We start from the raw sequence: 22,136 nt of genomic DNA on the forward strand, positions 1-22,136 counted from the left end.
ATGCCTGGATATGATGCAATCTTTGGGCGCTCCTGGGGTATATCCAGCCGGGGGGTATTCGTGTGTGTAGGGGGTCTAATTCGGCAAAGTCTAACGGAAAGGCCCAATGGGGCCGGGGTATCCTGAATTCATAGAGTGTGAAGTAGAAGGTCTCCCGCTATCACCAGACGCGCGGGTAGCGTGGCGGGAAGCCATCATGTCTTTGGGGTGGGGGATGGACAGCTTGCTGTCAAAGTGGTGGTTGCTGACGGGGCGAGCCCAGGGATTCTCGTCGTCGGCGAGATTCACGCCGCTGTCGTTCCAGGGGTTGCGGTCAGCGTTGAAGCTGCGGGTAGACTCGATAGAGATGAGCGACGACTTGGAGACGTTCGCCGAGCCCTTGAAGAAGCTGCTGGTGGCCGAGTGCGAGCTGTTCTTTCTGCGATCCAGGAACGAGGAGATGGACGTCATGCTGCCAGGTCTCCTGAGTCGATCGAGGATGCTACTACGCTCTCGCGCGATGTCGGCGTTGAAGGCATTCTTGATGGGAGAATCACCGGCCGCCGAAGCGGGTGCGTGCTGAAGGAGCTTCGAGTCAAAGTACTGAAGCGTGTCTTCAAACGAATCAGACTTGGGGCGCGGGATGGAACCTTTGACAATGTCAGTCTCGACGTTTGCCGTGGCAAACTGCGCAAGCAAGAAATCAATCGCGTCTCGGAGACCTCCGGCATTGTTGCGCGTGAACCCCCAGACGAGAGTCGCGGTAGGAGAGCCATCCTCAGTGGTCTCATCAGGGTTCTGATGGACGGTGACTTCCACCTCGTACTGACTCTTCAGCTTGGGGACAAGATCATGCGCAAATTCAGGAGACTCGAGAAACTTGATCAACTTTGCGTTGCGAGCAAGCACCAGCTCGTGTTTGTCTGGAACCATGCCGAGAAACTCGTCGACACAGTGAGGCACCTGCCACTGAGGACCAGTGACAGTGACCTCGTCACTCGCCTGCTCGGTGCTGGGGAAGTTGATTTTGCAGTTGTACTTTTGCTCGAGCTCGTCAATCTCCGAAAGGCGAGCAATCAGCTCGCGGTGGTACAGCCGATCGACATTGACGATCTGAGATGTATACTCGGAATCCTGATGCAGGGTTTTGTTGTCAGTCAAATGGGCATCTCTCGTTGGATGAAGTTTTCTGATCCACACGTACAGCTCGGTCAACCATCTCCAGAATCTCGTTCTTAACGGCGTCAAGATTCTGGGCATTGCGTGCCGGGGTACGGCAAATGACATTATCGACTTTGATGTCGTCGTCCTCGCGACCCATTCCCCCTGCAGCGTCACTGTCAGCCATCTCCTGGTTTTTTTTATGCAGGGAAAAGGTTCTTGTCTCGCACAGCTGCTCTTCTTACCTCTGTCCATAGCATTGGAGAACTTGACAAAGACAGAGTGCTTCTTCATGATACGTTGTATGTGCTGACCGCCGATGCCAATGATGCGCTTATGATACTGATCGGGGACATGAAAAGAGATCGAAGCCGGCATCTCCTGCTCAACCAAGGTCAGACCTTGTTTCATGGAGTCGTAGCTGGCAGCCATGACATCAATGTTGAAGTTGTATTCGTTGAAGCCATCAAAAATGATCTGTACGTTGCCTGAAGAGGTGGAGAGAGGAGAAGAGAAAAGTATGTTAGTCGAAACTGACACGCAGGCAGTTCTGCTAGGTGGGAGGGGGGTGACGTACTCTGTCCCATAATCTTGTTGATCTTGCCGTTCTTCTTACCACTCACAAACTCCTTGTGCTCGTTGGCTAGCTCTATCTTGACACGGATCTGATATTGAGAGAGGGTTGCAAACTTCAGCTGAGAAATGGTAGCCAAGGCAGACTTCACAGAATCATCGGAACCAGTCACGGAAAAGCTCGCTTTGTCAAAGGACACTTCGGCGTCAGAGTTGGCACAGATGTCGGCGAGCATGGGGTGAATCTCATGGGGAGCAGGGAGGTTCCTAGGATCCGGCTGTTGAACATACCATCCGGCGCCATAAAACTGGCCAGCCAGAGACATGAGTTCCCGGACAGTGCGTTCAACAGGCAGGCCTTCAGTTCCGTGGACTCGGACCACCGAGCGCTGGCACGCCAATGGAGGAAGCATGATGTACGTTGCATTGGCCTCGAGGATCTTGCGGACCTTGTCGAGGCGTCCCAGCAGAATGTTGTCCAGCTTGGCGGGCGGAATGTTGACATCTTTGCAGAAGAGCCGAATGCGAGAGACGGTGTCATGAAGCTTCTGCTTGGCCATTTCAATGGCCTGGGGTGTCTCGCCAGTGATGTAGATGTCCGATGGGTCGCGGCGGTTTGCTTTGGGCGGGCAGTATCGGTACATTTGCGAGAACATGGGAGGGAAGTAGATGGCTGTTCCGGTCGAGGATTCAATGAGCTTGATGTTCTTGCGATGCCGCCCACAGACTACTTGCTGGAAGGGCAATTCGATCTTGGTGACGTCCACCACACGACCCAGCTAGAGTGATGTTAGGACACGTATACGAGCACATTTCACGTATAACGGACAGGGAACACAAACCCAAGAGTCAATCTGGATGAGAACCCGAGCCTTTGCATGTTCAGAAGACAAGAGATCACCGTAGATGGCAACTCTCCAGCGCTGATCCATGCGCATCTCGGAGTCGCCCAGCATGCCATCCACCACAGGCGTCAGTTTGGGTCCCAGGAGAAAGATGTCGACGCCACAGTAGCTAGAGATTGAGTCCAGAGTCTCGAGGACGGGCTTCTTGAGCACACCAGCGCTCAGGTCACAGACCAAGCTTCCTTCGACATCAATTGTAGTACATCGCTGCATTTCGGCCAAGTGTTAGCACATGGTGGCAATACCAGGCAAGGACTGTCGGTTTGGGGGGGAGGGTTGAGGGTTGGGAGCATACCATAGATATGGGAATCTCATTCAAGATGGTCTCGCGGCTCTTGTTAACCAGTTCCGGGGTTCCCGTAAGGCAGACCGTGGTGATCTGCTGGCTCTTGCCATTCTTTGGGGACGAGACGAGAACTTGGGCCTCGATAGGCAGCGGTCCGCTGGATATATCCGCACAGAGGGCGCGCAGGTTTGCCAGGTTCTGGGCGTGGACGGGAAGCTCGTGGACCTGGACGTCATCCGGTGCATCCTCGGGGTGCGTCCATCTCAGTACGGCGTCGGTGGTGGCGTGGAGGATGTCTTCAGTATTGGGGCCGACGAGATCGGAGGCAAAGGGGATGTTGAACGAGTAGTGTATCGTGGCATCGGGAGCGGGAGACGTCAGAGGAAGACCCGGTTGGGAGACGTTCTTGCTCAGGCTGTTCATGGGAACGCTGGGTCGGCCCATGCCAAAGTTTGGGCTCATCCTTTCGGACCAGTGGCGCATGTTTGCCAGCTTATTCATGTTGGTTGGCTTGAGGACGACAGGCGGCGGACTGTCGAACGGTCTCGCGATGTTGAGGACAAGAAGACTCGGCGGCCAGCTGCCTAGATTCTGACTGGGCGGGCAGGGAATCAACGGGCGGGCGGAGGGTCGAAGAGGGTCGAAGAGCAAGGGGTATCGATTTGGGAGGGGAGAAAAGAAAAAGAAAAGAAAAAGAAAAAAAACGGCGAGAGAAGTGAAGAGGGAGAAAGGAAAGGGAAAGAAGCGCCGGCGATGCAGGCCTTTTCCCAGGTATCTCGAGAGGACGTTGAGGACCAGAGGGGGAGAAAGGTGGGAGTTGGAGAAGGGTGGAGGGAAAAGGCACGGTAGGGCAAGGTAGAGAGAGCAGAAAAGAGGGTACGGAGCAGTTGAGAGGGCCGGGGATTTGGTGTTTTAGTCAGGCGAGTGACTGGTGGTGGCAGTGGCTCCAGGCCGCCTGTGTGTGGGATTATTGGGGGGCCTCGACCGGGCTGATGAACAGCATACCACTGGAAGCCCGCAGTACCAATTACAAGTTCCGGATAGGCGGTACGTGGCGCCGCAGTAGGTAAGGTACTTGGGGCCTGGTACAGATACCGCGGGCGTGTTAGTGCGGTACGTGCGCCTTGGTCGGGGTCAATAGCGGAATCGGCGCAGCAACCGACGGAGACTTCGAACGAAGCAGCATGGACATCAGAATCTTGATCTTGACTTACGAAATCATTCCGAAACGCAGATCACAAAGGATGTTTGGGACCTCATACCTGTTCACGTCCAGGGACTGGCGCTGTTGATTCAACGAGGGACTGGTACTCTCTACCTAACATCGGGCATTGTGGGAGCCAGAAGATCCGACAGGGGACCATCCCAGGCCCAACCAGGCTGTGTCCTCTGCAAGGATCCCTCTTCTCACCATTAACCTCTCAGAGAGGCCTTTTTCGTTCACAATTTCATTGAGAGGACACACAAAAGTTATTAATACACCCTTGTATGGATTGCATAGACAGCTGATCCAAGCCGAGCTCCCTGTCTGCGGGAAAGCAAGGAACCGACTCGTACGAAGGACGGCGTGTTGCGAGCACAACAAGCAAAGGATGGCGCCCTCATCCATCCACCGACTAAAATGATACAAGTGCAAACGGGAGTGCTGCCGGGACGCTTTCTAGGTCTCTTTTTACTTTCGCTCGCCTGCGCCCGGTCCTCTGTACGCTGGATATCTCAAGGGAGCACTGGAGGTATGTATGGTATGGAGGTATGGACTCGGTACGACATCACCACCATCTCCAAGATGCCTAATGACCCATGCTGCACTGGCACCACACGGACAGTTTGACGCAGTGAGACGGGAGCAGGTCAGGTTGCAGCTGCACCACAGACCGACTGAGTAAGCGCACATCACACGTACCTCACATGTACCGGGGGGCTTGACTGCAGCTGGAGGGTGCCAATGGATGTTGGGGAGACGTGATACCTACAGGCGTCCGGACCACGACTAAGGTAGGAGAAGGTACCTAGGTAGGTATGTATCACCTTAACCGTCCTGGAGAGCTCTCCCTCGCGTCTCATACTGTACCTAGGCCATCGGCCAGCAGCAGAGCAGATAAGGTATTGTTAGAGGATACCTTATGCAACGCGCCGCGCTTTGCACCAACAGATGGAGGCAAGGCCCGGGCAGGTTAGGTCGGCATCCGACTCGTCCCGTACATTCAGGTACATGCGCGCTCGCTTACATGTACCGGCTAACTGCCAGTGAGAACCGGACGCACAGGCTGATGAATGACAGGCCGCCGTGTCGCATCACCTGCACAGGGCCAGAGCGCCAACAACGGGGCCAGAGTCCAGCGGTGCTTGAGCTTTTGTGCCGGGCTTGCAAAATGCGCCCACGTCTGGCTCCTCAGTGCCTCACCAAAACCAATCATATGCCGGCCAACAACCTTGAGCCTGCGCCCACGATTCGACGCTCGGCGGTGGGGCGCAGTCTCTGGTGCCAGGAACGAAGTACATACTACTACAACTACCTACCTACAGTACAGTAATGATGTCGAGTACGATACTCGCGCATGCGCCAGCACTGGCCGGGGTCCTCCCGGGGTAAGTCACAAGTACCGGAGCTGCGTGCGGCACTGAGGCATTACAGGTGCTCCAAGGTACATACCTTGGTATTGGGTCGCGAGGTGAAGCAAACGGACGGCACGGAGCGCGAGTTGAAGCCGTCAAAAGTCGTCTTGTTTGATGTTGGGCTGCTCCGCTATTATATCACTGACTGACATTCTCGTGGTGAGACCTTAGCCTCAGTTCCAAGCCACCGGCACTTTGACAGGCGGGCCAGGCGAGGCATCAAGTACATGTAGCCTCTACCAGGCACAAAGTACCGGAGGGTATGACTGCAACTCGCGGCAGGATCGAGGGAAGGGGCCTTAAGGAAGTCGCTTGCCCTCTGGTATTTCAGACGAGGCTTTCGGAGAGAAACCATATCAGTAGATACTTCAACTCTCAAAAGCCAAATATCGCCATCATGTCGCCGCACAACACAACACTCCATGGAACAGCTCGCGCAGCCGCAGAAAGCCTGTTGACCGCTCTGGCAGCCTTTTCTTCGTGTCAGGTACTGTGGAAGAGTCTCAAGCACGGCAAGCTGCTGCAGGCTCGCAACAGCTTTTGCCTCTTCAGCTGGCTGGTCCCGCCTGGAGATAACCAACGACACGCCGTCGTTTGCAGCATGGCTTCGCTTTGCCAAACCTCTTCTGAATTATCTTGGGCATCCCAACCCGTCTGGCACGTGTTTGCTGCTAATCATCGGTCGATAGCGTGCGACTTGTCGCAGCCGCAAAAAGGTAAACAACGGCCTCCCAAGCAAGCCTCGGCTCCTCCCCCCCACGCCGACGATACCTTAACAAGGCTTGTGTTGTTGACCGGAAGAGGCTGGGCCGTGAACTCCCATCTCCTCTCTTCTGTCATCATCATCATCATCAGCTTCATCTTCCCCTTCTTGCTCGTCCCCTTCTTCCACTTGCTTCTATGCCTTCTAGCGTTTGCCGTGTCGCGGAAAGAACAGATGCCCGGCTAGGCGAGCCCACCACCGAAGCAAAACCCACCCACGAGCTTGCTTTGTCCGCTTCGTCTGCCGCCTGCACACACCATACCAGCAGAGACAAGGGCACAAACGCTCTCGATTCCGGACTCCACCGCCGAGTCCACCCCCCTAGCCTGGCCTGGCCTGTTCAATGGCACACGCAAGCTTGTGCAGGGCCTCGCTCAGCGGTAGCCACTCTGGATCGACCAGATCATCCGTTGCAAAGCACCAGACGCTTCACTGCTTGCCGACGCCGTCGGCATGCGCCACCCAGCAAGACTTCGTACGGAGCAATCCATTCATGCTATAAGTACGGATATGCCCAAGCAAGCCCTGGTTCCCTCCATCGCCGAAACATGCAAGCGCTGTTGGGTGGCTGGGCCGACCTTCCCTTCCCTTCCTCACCATGCTACAGCACATCATTTTGTACAAGTCGTGGGATCGACGGCAAGATCTTCAGGTTCAGCGACAATGCAGCCAGCCCCACTGCCAGCAGCAGCAAATCATGACGACGGCGGTGCGAGGATTCCGTACCGGTATGTGCGGGAGAGGGGCCCGTATCAACCAAGCTTTTTTTGTTCCGCAGCAATACGAGGGCCATGGAAGAGGGCTCGCCCGAGTGGCTGTAACCTGCTTGTTGGCGGCACGACGAGAGGCTTCAACGGCTTCTGCGACGTATTACATACGAGTATACTTTACTCGCGATGTCGCCCGTCTCGACAGACGCCGATATTCACCACTACTCTCCTGATCAAAGATAACGACCAGCTCAGTGTCGCAGAGTCTATCGAGGGGTCTGTCATGTTCCGCTTGGCCTCTTTTGCTTTCGATTTGATGTACGGCTACGAACCCCTGGAGCCACATGCAACATAGTCCTGTGCGACTACGTACGAGTAATCAAGGCTTGTACGGCATGCAATTCAAGGGCCAAACCAAATCGCACACATGAGGCTCGTACGACATGCAATTGCAACTACAGATGCAGAGTACGTGGTCGTTTGCTCTGTGCAACTCGCAGCTGCCAATCACCGTCCCTCCTATCGCCATCGGTGCTCGACGTGGGTTGCTACAGGTACGAAGTTGTGCGTGCATTCTCTCTCTGCCGTCACTTGTGGGAGTGCCAGTGCCGGTGTATAGTACCTGCTAACTTCGTACCTGTACGAGAAGCCCAGCGCAGTACGGGAATTGTTGCGGCATCTTGCATGACTCCAAACGGGTTGCAGAGGCTGGCTGGTCTGCTCCTTGCCGTGGCCGTTGCCTTCGACAACCTCTGAACCCTCGACTCTCTGCATCTGGCCTAGCCCACCGGAAAGCATGCCGTGTCTCAAAAATACCGCCGCCACTGTGGGAAACTGGCCACCTGGAGATGCGGGCGTATCTGCGTCAAGCTTGATTTGACTGTTGCACGACAATGCAACCCGCATTCTCGCCTGGGTGGTCTCTGCCGTGCCCAATCGTGCCCTCGGAGGGTCTCTTGGTTGGCAAAGCTCCTTTGGGCAGCTCGCACAGTGCCTCCTCGAATTACGGGCCGGTTCTAGATGGTGGTTGTCTGCAACGCTCTGCATTCTCGAGCTGTGACGGGCCCAAGATAACGCGGGCTGCCTTTGAAGAGGCTGCGTGCTTACCGGGTGCCTTTTTTGCAGGTTTCATCAGACCCCAATGATGAGTATCACATACTGCTACTATTGGGTACACCAGGTAGGTAGTGCTTTGTGCGACTGGCTACCTATTCCGGCCTTCATGAAACAATGAGACTTCTTGACCGGCTGTTCCCTCGCTTTTTGGCGCCCACATCCATTGTCGCTCCAGCTCAGTCACCTCTTTCAATGTCTACCAGGCACTGTATGTACAGCGAAAGCTCTGCGCCGCCAGAAGCTAAACCCTGGAGCCTCCCTTCCATTCCACAGCTCTGACACTAATAAGCGTGGCTAACAAGAGACCGGAAGTCTCTCTTGATCTCTCTCTACTAAGGTACTGGAACTAGTCGTCCAAGAGGACGGGATCGTCACAAACTAGACGGAGGAATGACGAACCGCGGAGGACTTGCGGCTGCTAACGCAACTAGCACAGCTTCTTCCCCTCGCAGCAAGCCAATGCCATTGTATGTGTGAAACACCGTTGAAAAGCTTAGAAGCCTCTTTGGTCGTCTAGCCATCCGTCCCATCCGGCTGTCTTTCAGCTTCCAGCACTCACATAATCCAGGCACCTTGCCAAAAGCAATCGTTACTATTCATCACTTGGAAACGCCTCGATAGTAGGTGAACACTGGACAGAAACAATGTCGTAATCTGGTGGGTAGCGCCCGTTTGCCGACCATGGAAAAGCCGTACCTACAACTAATACTCGACGCCCACAGCCGTGGCTGGTGAATTGACTTTGAGCCTCTCCCGAGCTACCATTGCACAAGGACTCTTAGCAAGCATCTTTATGCTCGTTTTGGCCTTTCGAGGTCAAATTGGCCATGGCTCAAACGAGACGGGCAAATGAGCCGCCACGGCCGAGATAGGCTTTTATAGAGTCGAAGCCTCCACGCCTAATGGCGAACTTGGAGCCCTGTACCAAACGTATGACCTACCTTACTTACTCTCCATCCTCCCCTCAGCCTAGGTTGTCTCTCTCGGAGAACATCAAATTGCTGCCTTGCTTCGTGCGAATACTCTTCTAGGAGGTACCTGTACATGGAGAAGCGGCATCACGAGGGACTCGAGTATCTAGGTAGTATCAAGGTCGTGCTCCTCACAATTTCTGTACAATGTAATGTAGGGAAGTATTCCACCGGCATTTCCGACCTCGATGGAGCCAAACGACCCTCCATGTCGTCTTCCGTGAAGCACGTGCTGGATCCTATGCTGAACCATTCGCCTTTGTTCCGCCACTGCCCTGCAGACAATCCCTTGTTCCTGGCTCCTGAACCCCAGATCCTCTATGCGTGTTGTGAAATTGTACTCGTACAAGATCTTGATACAATCGCACCTGGCCGGAGCAGCCTCCGTGGCCACTCCTGCCCAGAAAAAAAAAATAAAGTTCCCCAACGACCAGTCCTCACCGATAAACCTCTCTCCTAACATCATCAACGTAGACAATTTCCCGCGACGCTCCACGAGGCTGCTCAATAAAGGCGATCTCATCCGTCCCTCTGGGGGCTCCTCCCTGGGGCTCATGGTACCGGTCCAGTGGACGCATGCTAGAGGTATACTCCCGATGAATAGTTGGGGCTCGCTGCATGGGGCTACCAGCATACTCTCTGGTGTATGCCTGTGGGCCTTCAGGGTGACGGCCATCCATGTGGACATTGGCGCTGTATTCTCTACCAGGAGCGTCGGGACGTGCGCTGTGCATGCGGATGTATGGCATAGCTGGCTCGAAGCGCATCCGCTCGGGCGGTCGCAGGCTGGGTCTCCGCGAGACGTACTCCGCCGGTCGCTCTTCAATGATCCTGCCATCATGCGACCTCACAATCTGAATATATCCTCGTTGCTGCAGCTGATGGTCACTGAACTGACCGTCCCTCTGGTGGTCGTAAGGATACTCCGACTCGGAGACATATACTCTTCTGACGGGGTCGTAAACCGAAAGCGGCCTGGCATATACGACGCTGCCGTCGTTGTGCGGCGCAGGCCCGAGGTTGCTCGATATAGTCCGGGGTGGCAATCGTTCGTAAATCACCTCCGGTTCTCCAGATCGAGGCATGGGGGCAACGGATTGCCGGGCGGATGGGACCAGAGGCTCGACAAACTCTCGCCCGTAGGAATCGACCATGACCCGTGTGGGTGGCCGCGGGGGGACTATGAAAGACTCACCCTCTGGGCGTACACTTGCGCGGGGGCCCTCAATTGGCTCCCGATAGACGCGAATGGGCTCCCGATATGAGTCGTAGGGAATGACTTGTGGCACTGCAGCAGGACCATGAGCCTCTCTCGGAGGAGGAAGGGGATAGGATGTCGAATCGTGCGGCTGAGGCTGACGCATATAGCTTTCGCCAAGGGGAGCAGGGCGGGTATAGCCCTCACCAGGTACGCGAGGATCATAGGCGCTGTTGAGGCTTGGGCCCCCAGCTGGCTCGCCGCGTATGCTGGAGACTGAAGCGGCGTGGGGCAGATATTGCGTGGGGCCGGGTTCGTGGTAGGTTGCGGGAGCTCTCTCGCTCTGAAACGCCTGTGGCGATGGTTGCTCAAAGGTTGCGCTCGGTGGAGGCTGGGCGTATCTCGGCTCGGATTGTCCAGAGTCATTAGCATGTGCCTGAGATTGACGTTGCCGTTTGCTGGGTCTGTTGTAGGCTGGAGCCGTCATAGGCGACTGTGAACGAGGCTCAACTTTGATACTTGGCCCGGCCTGTGCCTCTAGCGCTTGCCGCTCGGCCTTCCTCTTGTTCTTCTTTCCTCTCTTCTTGTCTGTATCTTTGGCACCCTGAGAAGAGCTCTCAGAGCTGACAGGAATATCGAGCCCATGTCTGAGTGCCGCCACCTGCGCCGACGCACCAAGAGATGCGGCCAATGCTGAATCAACGACAGGCGTTTGAGCATTGACGACAGTTAAGGGTGCAATCTTTGCTGGCTGAGGGGCAACAGGTATCAAGTCATGGTTTCGAATGAGGGGAGGACCTGGTGGCAACGCAGGCCGAGCCGGGTCATATTGCAGCCCACTATCCCCTGATTCTTCAGTCTCCGTGTGCAACTCCTGGGTTGGCTCTGGGCGCGTAGTGATGGCTGGACCCTGCGAAGCTGGAGAGATTCCGCTGTTGGCCAGTATATGAAGACCAGGAACCCGCACCTGCTGGGGTCGGCTCGCGGCAGCAGTTGTCACCAGAGGCTGGACTTGGACTGGAGCCGGAGCCGAAGCTGGAGCCGGAGCTGGAGCCGGAGCTGGAGCTGGAGCTGGAGCTGGAGCTGGAGCGGGGACTTGGGCTGGAGGCCGGAGAGGGGGTCCTGCAGCAAAGTGACCATTCGCAGACGCAGAGGGTGCGGCGATATTACCATAGCTCGCGCCGACATGAGACCGTGGCAGAGAGGGCCTGCGGTCATCCGTCACCACGGCCTCATCAGACGAGTGGCGCACGCGCGAAGTCAGGTTGGACTCGGGCGTGTCATGCTTCGAAGAGTAGAAGGTGTTGTCGTCAAAAGAATCACTTGCAGCTTCATGATTAGCACTCGAGTCTCCGTTGGCGGAAAAAGGTATAGTAGTGGCTTGAACCAGAGTCAGGGCCTTGGCGAGCACATCAGATAGATCAAATTCAATGACAGGCTCTGCTTGCACTTGCTTTGAGGCTCGACGCTGTTCAATGTCGTCTCTCAGAGACCGCTCAATCCTCTGTCTCTGAAGCTGGATCTCGGCCCTAACGAGCTCGTCAGACTTTTCAAGTAGGATGGGATTGATCTCTGTCGTCCCGGTTCCGAATGGCTTTGGGTATTGGGGCCCAGTCGCCGGAGGAGCGCGAGCATCAGCTGGAGGCTGCGACACACTGAGAGTCTGATCTTGTTTGCCCGTAGCGAGCTTCTGCAGAGCTTCAGGGCGTGCGTCTACTTCGCCAGGCTCTGATGGCGGTTTCGCGAAGGTGGGGAGGGGGGTGGACAAGGCCTTGAGGCCAGGGGGAAGCTTGATGGATGGGTGATTGCCCGCAAGAATAGCATCGCGAAACCGCACAATCTTTTCGCATTCTTCAATCTCCTTCGCCTCCTTTTCGGCCAGAGAGGCCGACACAGACGCGCCTGCGCGAGCAGGGGCAGCCCGACCACGGTCTCCTGAGCTCATGACAAGCTCTTCAGCGCTGCTTTCTTCCTCTCCTAACGTTAGCACGACTGGGGAGTTGCCGCGTCAAGGCGCAGTGGGAAACGCGCAAACGTCTCGCGGATTGTCGAGAGGCGGCTCTTGGTCGAAGCTACGCCGGGCGCCTTTTCAGAAGAGACAAGCAGAGTATTGTTTGCCTTGTGCATCAACCATGGCGGTGGAAGGATGCGTGCTGATATATGTAGTGGCAGCGGTGGAAGGGAAGTTGAGGTAGGGAGAATATTCGGAGCGGGTTTGATCAAGTCGCTTGGGCGGTGACTAGCTCGTTGGGCAGAATTTGGAAATGTGGGGCGATCAACTGGGAATCTTGAGATCCAAATGAAATGTGTGTACATAGAAGTGCACCACAGGCTGTGACCCTTTTCACCTTTTTCTACAGAGTTTAAGGCATATAGAGCTTAATTACTGAGCTTGTTAAAGAGGTCTCCATTCATTATCTGCTCGTTAGAGGATTTACGTTAAGTGATGCCTCATTGCGAGTTCAAACAAGTGGTGTATTCTGGTGGAACCAAGTGGGATCTCATGACTCTTCGTCTCCGGCCAAGATGAGAGAGGCCCCGATGCGAGACGAGAGACACCTCGCAACAAAAGCTCAGGATTTGATGTCTACTTTGAGGCATCTGCATATCAATAAGTCGCGTATTTGCTCTGTCAGTGATATTCTTGGTGAATCACAACTCGAGATGTTTCTGTAAGAGAGCTCCTGGACTTCGCACTGTGGTTGTATGCGGCAAATGTTCAAGACTGATGAGCCTTACAACACATCTGGGGGATTCATATTGGGCATCGCTTCCTATCATATAAAGAAGGCTGATTTACAGTCAAGAGATCACCACTTTTGTACTGCCTCTGAGCGAGAATCAGCACACATCGTTGCTTCATCTGTTTTGAGGTTAGCAGTCATGAACCTTTCAGAGTAAAGCCAGGCGGATGATTCAGCAGCCACGACGCCTAACCGATTCTTGCATGCCGAGAGCTGGTGGCTGGCCGCTGAGTTTAGCAGTCTGTTAGCGACGCTCTAGCCGATGCAGGTTCGAGTCATCACGCCTCAAATCGGCATCTAGTGGCTAAGTCATACTCCGTACGTCTATCCTTTTCTCTTCAAACTAAAAGTACCTAGGTATATTAGACCGGATGCGTTGATATCATATAGGCTTCCATTTTCAGTCACAGCTCAGTCCGCCGCAAACCTCCGCCTCTCACTTCACACACTTCAGAAGAAGCATATCGGCATTTCGTCGCCAGCGATCCCTCATACTGCCTCGCGAGCACTACACCGAGTTCCGGCCTCTTTCTCTCTCACTAAGATGACTGTCCCCAACGGCAACAAATCCGGCAAGCCGGTCCTGTTCTTGTCAGTAAATCGATCAGCGTTCTGAACACCATGTACGACTTGGGTAGATGTGCTGACGATACTCAAGTGACATTGACAACTGTCTCTACCCAAGGAGTAAGAGCACATGGCGCAATATGACTCAAGACCCAACCGGAGCCTAACTGAGCGACAGGCAGCAAAGTGCAGGATCTCATGGCGGAGCTGATTGACAAGTACTTCTCGGAGCATCTCAGCCTGCCCTGGGACGAGGCTGTCAAGCTGCACAAGGAATACTACACCAACTACGGCCTGGCCATTGAAGGCCTGGTCCGTCACCACCAGATTGACCCGCTCGAGTACAACGCCAAGGTCGACGACGCTCTGCCGCTGGAGGACCTCATCAAGCCCAACCCGGAGCTGCGCCAGCTGCTCGAAGACATCGACAGGAGCAAGGTGAGGCTGTGGCTCTTCACGAATGCGTACGTCAACCACGCCAAAAGAGTGGTCCGACTGCTGGGCATAGACGACCTCTTTGAGGGCCTCACTTTCTGTGACTACAGCGAGGTACCTCTGGTGTGCAAGCCCCACGAGGACATGTTCAAGAAGGCTATGAAGCAGGCCGGGGTGGAACGAGTGGAAGACTGTTATTTTGTTGGTAAGACTGCCTCTCTGCCATTGGCGGCTCGACTGAGTCTCCGAGAACCGCCTATCTAACAACCAAGTAAAGACGACAGTTTCGCAAACTGCGCTGCTGCAAAGAAGCTGGGCTGGACGGCGGCGCATCTGGTGGAGGAGGATGTTCCGGCGCCAAAGGTCCAAGCCTCGCAGTATCAGATTCGCCACTTGCGAGAACTGCGACAAGTCTACCCCCAGTTCTTCAAGAGCTCGTGAAGAGAGGTACGACGGTTTGTTGGAATATAGACACAGGCGGTACTAGACATGGTAGGCCGCTAGAAGAAGAAAGGGTTTCTCCCAGCCTCGAAGAGTAAGATATATATAGATACCATGCGAATGCGAACTAATCGAGCATCACTCCGATAATCGCATCGCTCTTCAATAAACAATTACCAAGTCCATGGTCCTTATGGTTTCTAACCACCGCCCTCAATCATGACAGGTGCCTATCCTGAACGCCTCGCTACCTAAGCAAAGAAGAGAATGCCGACTACAAGAAAGACTGGATGTTCATGGCCGCCGTACGTTGCGTATGATGGCGTCAAGCTGGGTCAAGATGAGCTCCTTCTCCCTCAGTGCTTCCACCCGCTGTGCCTCGGCCGTCTTCAAGTCTTCTTCAAGGTCCCTTATGTGTCGCTCCTGGTCTTGTTCGCTGTTGTCGAGGCCGGGAAGGGTTGAGATGAGGACTTCGATCTGCTGCTCCTTCACAATGAGGTCTCGCGAAAGCTCGACTAGGCCGGCTCGAAAGTCTTGTGGAGGCAGGGCATCCACTGCGCAAGACGGTCAGCAAAGGTATACGTGCATGGATCTCATTGCTCATCTGTGGTCTTTTCACGCACCTTCTTTTGCCGCTTGCTCCTTAGGCTCGCGGATCTTGTCGTTTGGACCTAGTTTCTCGAGATCATGGCGCATCTGGACAAAGTGCATGCAAGCGACAAGCTGCTGAGCGAACTGAAGAACAAATACCGTCAGCCAGACGAGCTTGGCAAAGAGGAGCTCGTTAATGCGCCTCGCCAAGTACAATCCATACCTGATCAACTGCATCTTGTAGCTGCGTGAGTCGGTCGCCCATTTTGCTCTGCTCCAAACAATCAATCAAGCACCCAATGGCTGCAAGGCTGATGGCAGTGACGCGAAGAGGTGCCCATAAGGCTGTAGCACAAGGTTGTCTGGTGGGGTGCGGATTGTCGGCCGGGGAAACAGTAGCCGGGAATCGGGGAATAAACGATCCGGTCCAAGTGAACACATTGCTATCTGTCCATCTGGAGGTAAGCGCAGTGACCTTGTAAAGATGCCACCAGCTTGCTCGCTCGCTTCTCCAACATCTTTTCCAAGGGCCGACATCACTGCGGTTGTGCCTCTCTCAAGCTTGTTTCCCTACGCCCACTTCTTGTTGCGAGTCGGATACCTGCGCTTTACTTGTTATTGAGCCACGACATCGCCCAGCGCATCGCACAAACCATGGCCACGCCGCCGCAGCAACCGCCTCCAGGCGCAATGCCCATGGGCATGCCCATGCCAGGGCCTGGCTTCATGGGCCAGCAGCCAACGCCCGAGCAGATCCAGCAGATCCAGCGCAAGATTGCAGAGGACGCTCAGAAGGCCGGCATGACCGTGCCCGAGTTTATCGAGCACATCAAGCAGCAGCAGATGGCGCGAATGCGCGCCATGCAGCAGGCGGCAGCCCAGCAACAGCAGCAGCAGGGAGGACACGAGGGCCACAACCACCCTCATCCTCACCAGCATCCTCACCCGCACCCGCAACAGGGACAGCCGCAGCCCATTACCCCGGGCCCGCCGAATCCCAAGGGACTCGCCGTCGCCAAGTTCCTGCGCAGCCAGGACTTGAAGCCACGTACCTCGATTCTCAACGGCGAGCGCAAGGACATGTTCAAGGGTGAGTGTCTATCCGTATTCTGTCAGGCGCTGAGAGGCGCAAAGAAAGACAACTGCTTACCGAGACCAACAGTCAAGCGTGCTCTGCGAGCGCTCCAGTCCCCGGCCTATGAAAAGGCGCGAAAGAAGAACCCTCTGCTGCCAGAGATCACCGATCGAGCGTCCCTGGAGAACACCTTCAAGCTGCTGCCGCTCAGCATGCTTGCGCTCAGAGTCACCAAGATCGAGCCGCAGCCCGGCCCCAACGGCAAGAAGCCGAAGCGCGTCAAGGGGCAGTGGAATGTCAGGATAGAGCAGCAGCAGGAAGCCAAAGAGGACATGTACTACGTATGGCTCTGGGAGGGCAGCCAGGTCAAGCGCCAGCTGTATGCTGCTCTTGCCCTTGTCATCATCTTTGCTGTGGTCCTGTACCCTCTGTGGCCATTGAAGCTCCGCCAGGGAGTTTACTACCTGAGCTGGGGCATGCTGGGCCTTCTCGGTCTCTTCTTTGCCATGGCCATCTTCCGTGTTATTCTCTTCTGCGTCACGTACTTTGTTGTGCCTCCTGGACTCTGGCTCTACCCCAACCTCTGGGAGGACGTCTCCTTCATGGACAGTTTCCGACCCGTCTGGGCCTGGCACGAGGTCAGTACCTTTTCAATGTTGCCCTGCTTCTATCAATATGTGCAGAGAGCTAACCTATGCTTTAGACCGAGAAGCCAAAGAAGAAGAAGAAGTCCAAGTCCGTGGCGGCCAATTCTGCCGTGGCTGCAGCGACTGGTCAGGTCGCTCCAGCTACTGCAACGACTACGGGCACGGAGACACAGATCAACGTGGCGCCTCAACAGCAAAAGGCCTACGAAGCTCCCAAAGTGGAGGAGATGGCAGACGAATGAAGCGAGGAGAATGTACTTGTACGAAAATGAGCTGCGCGGGTCGCTCCGACGTGAAGCAGAATAAGAGTCTTAACCATGTATCCATAGACCTGGCCGCGATGCTTCATGGAACATGACGGAAGAGAATAAGAGCAACGAGGGTGTTTTGTGGTGTTTTATTGGCAATTAGAATTACTCGATGATGCTCCTTGAGGGCTGGCGTTTTGTACGAGTTATGGACAGGGTTATTTTTCTTTTCACACACACTCTCTCCCCCACGATGGCACGTCTTCGTCTGCGTGCTAGGTATCTATGCGCTCTCGCTGCCAGCTGCACGCTCGTAGTACCAGATGGCGCCGGGGGCCTTTGCGCAGGACGACAGGGAGCCGCCTGCGATGTCGGCACCGACTCGCAGCCCCTGATTGCGCTGGGCAGCGCCGTAGACGTGGTAGTAGTAATAGACCTCGCTCAGCTGGGTGCCGCCGTTGTCGAGCGAGCCCTTGCCGGCGTCGGTCTGGTTGTACTTGGGCCCGCTGCAGCCGATGTAGGGAACGGCGCCGTAGCCATGGGTCAGAGCGGCCTGGACGTCGGAGAGGGAGTAGGAGGTTGTGTTGGAGGGGCGGATGTTGGCGGCAGAGAGCCAGCCCCAGGTCGGCAGGGCCTTGTAGTAGGCGATGACGGTCTCGTAGAAGTTAAAAAGGTCGTCATACTTGCTAGCCTTGGGGCCCTGTTTGGCGGGTTAGAGGTTCTAATGCCTAGGGGGGGTTGATGGTGAATATAAGGGGGAAGGGTAGCGGGAGATGATCCTTACGTAGCACTCGGTGTCAAAGGTTGAGAAGCAAGTGGCGTGCTTGGAGAATTCGTGGGCCCAGAGCTCCCAGTTTGGGGCGTACTGGTTGATCCAGTACTTCTTCATGTAGGCCAGCAGATCCAGCTTGCCGTGAGGCTCGAAAAGGGTCTCGAGGGATGGACCTGTGTAAGGAGGCACAGGGGTGCCATCAGCTCTGCCGTTGGTGGTGTTGGGGGCAGGCTGGGGGTCATATTGGCGGCTACAGACAGCGCTGATTAACAAGATAATTCTCATTGCTTTGGAAAAGGGCAGTTAAAGGAGCATAGGTACCTGAGGTCGCAGTATTGGGTGTAGCTGCCATTGCAGAAGTCTAGATGACAGAGTCAGACTGAAGTCGAGGCGAGAGGCCGGCTTATACATACCAGGCCACAGGCCGTGGATGGTCCAGGTATAAGGCGGGAGGACCTGTCCCTCGCTTTCGAGGCCGGTGTGAGTGCTCCAGAACTGGGTTTGAAGCTGGAATACATGTAGTCGGTCATGTCAGCAATCTGTACAGAAATTCTGTCTCGCAGACGCGATTGAGGTTCTCTGTGACACATACCACCAGTCCTCCATAAGTCTCTGTGCAGCAGGTATCAACCTTTTCGGACACAGCATTCTCAGAGCACGACAAGACGGGATCGGCTATTGGAAAGCAATCAGTATTCGTTCCAATTGAAGGCTAAGAATCAAACTTACCCAGGATACACGTGTGGTTATCGGGCGTCATGTTGGGATACAGCCCAGCAGCAGCGAGCTGGGCACCCGCAAGCACAGCGAAAGCATTGCGATACATGGCTTCTGGTGTCGAGGTTTTACCAGGCGGATTGAACGTATGGATCGAATTCCGGAGCAGTCACTGAGCCAGTACCGCGATCTTGATCTACAGACAAACGAGCAAGATGAGAAGTAAAGAGAAGAAAAAAAACGGAAAAAAAAAGAGGGAAGAGAAGAAGATCGGCGGCTGCATCCGAGTCGCCCTCGTGGCTTTATAGATGCCATGAAAAGCGAGAGATAGCCATGACACCCCGGTCTATCTTGGCCTGCAGCGTTCACGCGTGCTGGTGCTCACTTGTGCTCCCTACAGACGCCGTCACCAAACGATCCTCCACCTCCAATGCGGTCGGGCCATGCAGGAAGCGGGATGCTATACCGAGCGTCCCCGGCACTCAGACGTCCGAGTTGGTGGATGAAAGCGCGGGCCCTTGCCAGGCGAGCCATGAGGAGAACGGGATAGCACGGCTGTATCTGGCTTTCGACATGCCGCTTCCAGCTAAAGGGCTCCTCTTCTCGAGCGCGGGTGGTCGGGACCCTTGTCAACGAACAAGTACATACATACCTACATGGCGGGAAGAGTTTTGCCATCAGCAGCTTTATTAGAGATGGACGATTCTCGGCGCCATGACTGACTTGGTGTTTTCAATGAGAGATTTCTACCTCGTTGTGACCCTCGGTCCCTGATCCTGCTTCAATTAGGATTTGGTGCAATTTCTGCTCTCTTTTCTTCTGGCCGAGTATGTGTTCAAGGTTGTTGACAGGGATCAGCGAGCCGCGGCGTCCTCCGTAGGTGGGATCTTTTCATCGGAACTTTTGAAAGACGCATGTTTAACTGCCAACAAGTACGCATAATACAAGGTATAGCTGTTTCCATGAAGACGGTACAGGCATCTGCAGTGGAATTACGGAAGGAGAAATGGCAATTGTAGATAAGGGTAGAGTCGAAAGCCCCAGTTCAACTCAAAGATCAATCCAGCCATTACATCTGAATACTATATCATACCGGCAAATGTGAGACTTGGCTTAGACTATCATTTACATAAGCTTGAAAGTGAGATTGCCTTGCTGCTCAGTTGAATTTTTCTTCTTTCTCGAAATGCCAAAACCTTTTTAGTTTCTCTCACCGAGGCCCGCCATCCAGGCAAGGCACGAATCCAGCCGCTGCCAAGGCAAGGTCTCGCCAGCCAGCTACCTATACATGCATCTTTCGCAGTAGCCTATATGCGCAGAACATAGTCCTAGCACGCACGTGGCTTCAGAGTGCGACCTTGGACGCTTGCCATTCGCTGCAATCACAGATCGTAGCAATATCCAGTATGCCCAAGCACCTGTATTACTATTGTTTTTATTGTTTCGAAGCAGTAGCACATGTGACAAAATCCGCTAACTATAATCATCTCTAAAGGCTGGCCGCTGCCATGTCAGTCACTGACCCTCGCTTTGCTCGCTGTCACAGCTGAAGAGTCTTATAGAAGAACGTGCCGTCCTTGAGTCCTCCAGCAGGACTCATGCCGTACCCCGGAACCTTTCCTAGCTCAGTGTACCCAAGTCTGTTGAAGACTGCTTCTGCTTGGCTGCCACTCTCCGTGTCGAGCAACTACAAAGACAAGGTCAGCGCAATGCTCTTTCTTTCATGCTTTGAAAATGAACAATACAAGTCGAGCTCGGGATGGATTAGAAGCGCAACTTACCAGTAATGTTCGGCCCCGACTCAGGGCCTCTGTTTCCAAGGCACTCATCAGTGCTCTCGCGCCGCCCTTTCCCCGGTGATGCTTGTGTACGAGCAGCTTCTCCACGTAGCCTCGAAATGATCCAGTCTCGGAGTATGGCATCCAGAGCATGACGACTCCTATCAGCTCGGGCCCCTTGATACGGCCGCCTGGATCCAGCTCGCTCACGAGGAGCAGCATAAGTCTCCTCCCATCGTTGGTCTCGGCAATGCGTTCCTTCCACCAGGAAAGCAACTTCTCATGTGACAGCGGGAGGAGAAAAGTTGCTATTGTGTGATCGTGGGTGATGCAAGAGGCGTGAATCGCTGCCAGGTAAGGCGTGAGATGTGAATGCAGCGAGATGTCGAACGGGATGACAATGCCGGGGGCAGGCATCTTTGCGAGAGTGTTGATCTTCCGAGGGCAATGGACAGATAGGATGGTGTAAAGGCTGATATAGCTGACTTCAGAAAGGGGTGTGCTGACAGCCGGTGAAACGAATACGTATGTTATTGTTCAGCTGACACCATCAAGCGTGAGTTTTGGTAGACGCTTTCCTACGTATATCGTCAGCTCTGAACTTCAAGCAGTGGTGAAAGCTTTGTTTTGTTCCTAGTAAACAGGTATTTTTGAGAGAAGGTGAGGGATACCATAGGCAGCTCATATTCCTAGAAGCATCGTGCAAAAAGACTTACCCGTCGATTTTTGCTGTATGACGTATCAATCAGGTCCCCACGTTAGTAGCTCTCTTATGCTAATGATTGTATTGAGTTGCTATTCACACCGAATGTCTCGTATCAGATTCTGACGTGAGTGACTAGACAAGTTCTTCTCCGATTATCGGCTGCTTAATAGAGGCAGTGAAGTTGAGGATGCAGAGCAGGGCTGAGGGCGTCTGGTGTTTGGCCGCTTGGAGAATTTTCAGTGGAACGGCAGCAAAAGCTTCTGAGTGGCTTGAATCGCGCCGGTACCTTGCATGAGATGAGGTCAATTGAGAGGTTAGGTAGGGTGTGAGCTCCAGTGGCTGATCTTTCTGTCGGGTTGAGTTCTAGTGCTTGTCAGCGGCGATTAGCGACCAACTGGAGCGCTGTGGCCCCTGAAAGACGGCGCTAAACAGCAGGGCAGCTTATCGAAAATGACGGAGCCCACGAAACCAGGTACTCGCGATGTGACGGAGCAGCGACTTGAGTATCTGATGCCAAAATGGAAGGGCAATCAAAGTTGATTTGTCTTGCAATACTGCCAGCATAGAATGTATGTACACGCAAATAACAGACATGTATCTCACAATGGAATTGAAGTTATTCTGTAGTGCCTTAGGTAATACCTGAGCGCGCAATTGGGGATGCTGGGAAAGAGCATACATGTAGAAAGGAGGCAGGCGCTGACATCAGAATTCTCCTCACTTCACCTCACCTCTCTCCGGCTTGATACATATAACTCCTCCTCGTTCAAACTGGTCCCCTCTGCCTCTGGCCGCTGGTTTCAACAGATATATTCCTCCTAGTCGATCTCTGGGGTGATATCACTCACTAGCAAGCTGGGGACCCTCCATTGAAAAACGCAATACTCCACGATGTCAGCTGGCCACTGGCCTTACTTGCAACAATCTCGGAACACATGATCGAGCTACACCTTACTCTGTGTCATACGCAAGCAACACTTACGCTCATGCCCGAGCTCTAAAGTCGCTGGCATCGACTAGATGCTCATGGCCATACGCAGAAGATCCAAGATCAGGGTCCGCTGCCTCTCCAAGGCTCGAACAACACTCGACCTGCTGCTTCTATTGGGGCAGTTGTCTGCCAGTCTTCCCAAGCGG

General features: G+C 54.4%; 7 protein-coding genes across 7 annotated transcripts; 2 read left to right on the plus strand and 5 right to left on the minus strand.

Annotated features, from left to right (window-relative positions):
* Positions 1–90: 90 nt before the first annotated feature.
* On the minus strand, positions 91–3,691 carry TRIREDRAFT_74624 (uncharacterized protein; the record flags this gene model as incomplete). Its single annotated transcript, XM_006962234.1, has 6 exons — positions 2,914–3,691; positions 2,556–2,825; positions 1,718–2,492; positions 1,386–1,628; positions 1,184–1,305; positions 91–1,113 (listed from the first exon to the last, which is right to left on the minus strand). The coding sequence occupies exons 1-6, from the start codon at positions 3,403–3,405 to the stop codon at positions 91–93; spliced, it is 2,925 nt and encodes a 974-aa protein (XP_006962296.1). The 5' UTR covers positions 3,406–3,691.
* Positions 3,692–9,517: 5,826 nt separating this feature from the next.
* On the minus strand, positions 9,518–12,223 carry TRIREDRAFT_120035 (uncharacterized protein; the record flags this gene model as incomplete). The annotated part of the gene is made up of 1 exon (XM_006962235.1): positions 9,518–12,223. One exon carries the CDS (start codon positions 12,221–12,223, stop codon positions 9,518–9,520), a length of 2,706 nt encoding a protein of 901 aa, XP_006962297.1.
* Positions 12,224–12,410: 187 nt separating this feature from the next.
* TRIREDRAFT_103517 (uncharacterized protein) lies at positions 12,411–14,465 on the plus strand (the record flags this gene model as incomplete). The annotated part of the gene is made up of 4 exons (XM_006962022.1): positions 12,411–12,469; positions 13,681–13,709; positions 13,768–14,229; positions 14,302–14,465. The coding sequence occupies 4 exons, from the start codon at positions 12,411–12,413 to the stop codon at positions 14,463–14,465; spliced, it is 714 nt and encodes a 237-aa protein (XP_006962084.1).
* A 294-nt stretch (positions 14,466–14,759) lies between these two features.
* Positions 14,760–15,321, minus strand: TRIREDRAFT_55548 (uncharacterized protein; the record flags this gene model as incomplete). Its single annotated transcript, XM_006962236.1, has 3 exons — positions 14,760–15,019; positions 15,089–15,200; positions 15,280–15,321. 3 exons carry the CDS (start codon positions 15,319–15,321, stop codon positions 14,760–14,762), a joined length of 414 nt encoding a protein of 137 aa, XP_006962298.1.
* Positions 15,322–15,791: 470 nt separating this feature from the next.
* Positions 15,792–17,020, plus strand: TRIREDRAFT_30455 (translocation protein sec62; the record flags this gene model as incomplete). The annotated part of the gene is made up of 3 exons (XM_006961935.2): positions 15,792–16,146; positions 16,219–16,769; positions 16,835–17,020. Coding segments are annotated over 3 exons (1,092 nt in total), but the record flags the coding sequence as incomplete, so codon positions are not given.
* Positions 17,021–17,336: 316 nt separating this feature from the next.
* TRIREDRAFT_31248 (uncharacterized protein) lies at positions 17,337–18,591 on the minus strand (the record flags this gene model as incomplete). Its single annotated transcript, XM_006961936.1, has 6 exons — positions 17,337–17,726; positions 17,811–18,048; positions 18,120–18,159; positions 18,212–18,305; positions 18,391–18,473; positions 18,528–18,591. Coding segments are annotated over 6 exons (909 nt in total), but the record flags the coding sequence as incomplete, so codon positions are not given.
* A 1,464-nt stretch (positions 18,592–20,055) lies between these two features.
* On the minus strand, positions 20,056–20,710 carry TRIREDRAFT_2250 (uncharacterized protein; the record flags this gene model as incomplete). The annotated part of the gene is made up of 2 exons (XM_006961879.1): positions 20,056–20,202; positions 20,297–20,710. 2 exons carry the CDS (start codon positions 20,708–20,710, stop codon positions 20,056–20,058), a joined length of 561 nt encoding a protein of 186 aa, XP_006961941.1.
* Between the last annotated feature and the right edge of the window lie 1,426 nt (positions 20,711–22,136).

The sequence above is a fragment of the Trichoderma reesei genome (genome assembly GCF_000167675.1).
Source record: "Trichoderma reesei QM6a unplaced genomic scaffold TRIREscaffold_2, whole genome shotgun sequence".
NCBI lineage: Eukaryota > Fungi > Ascomycota > Sordariomycetes > Hypocreales > Hypocreaceae > Trichoderma > Trichoderma reesei.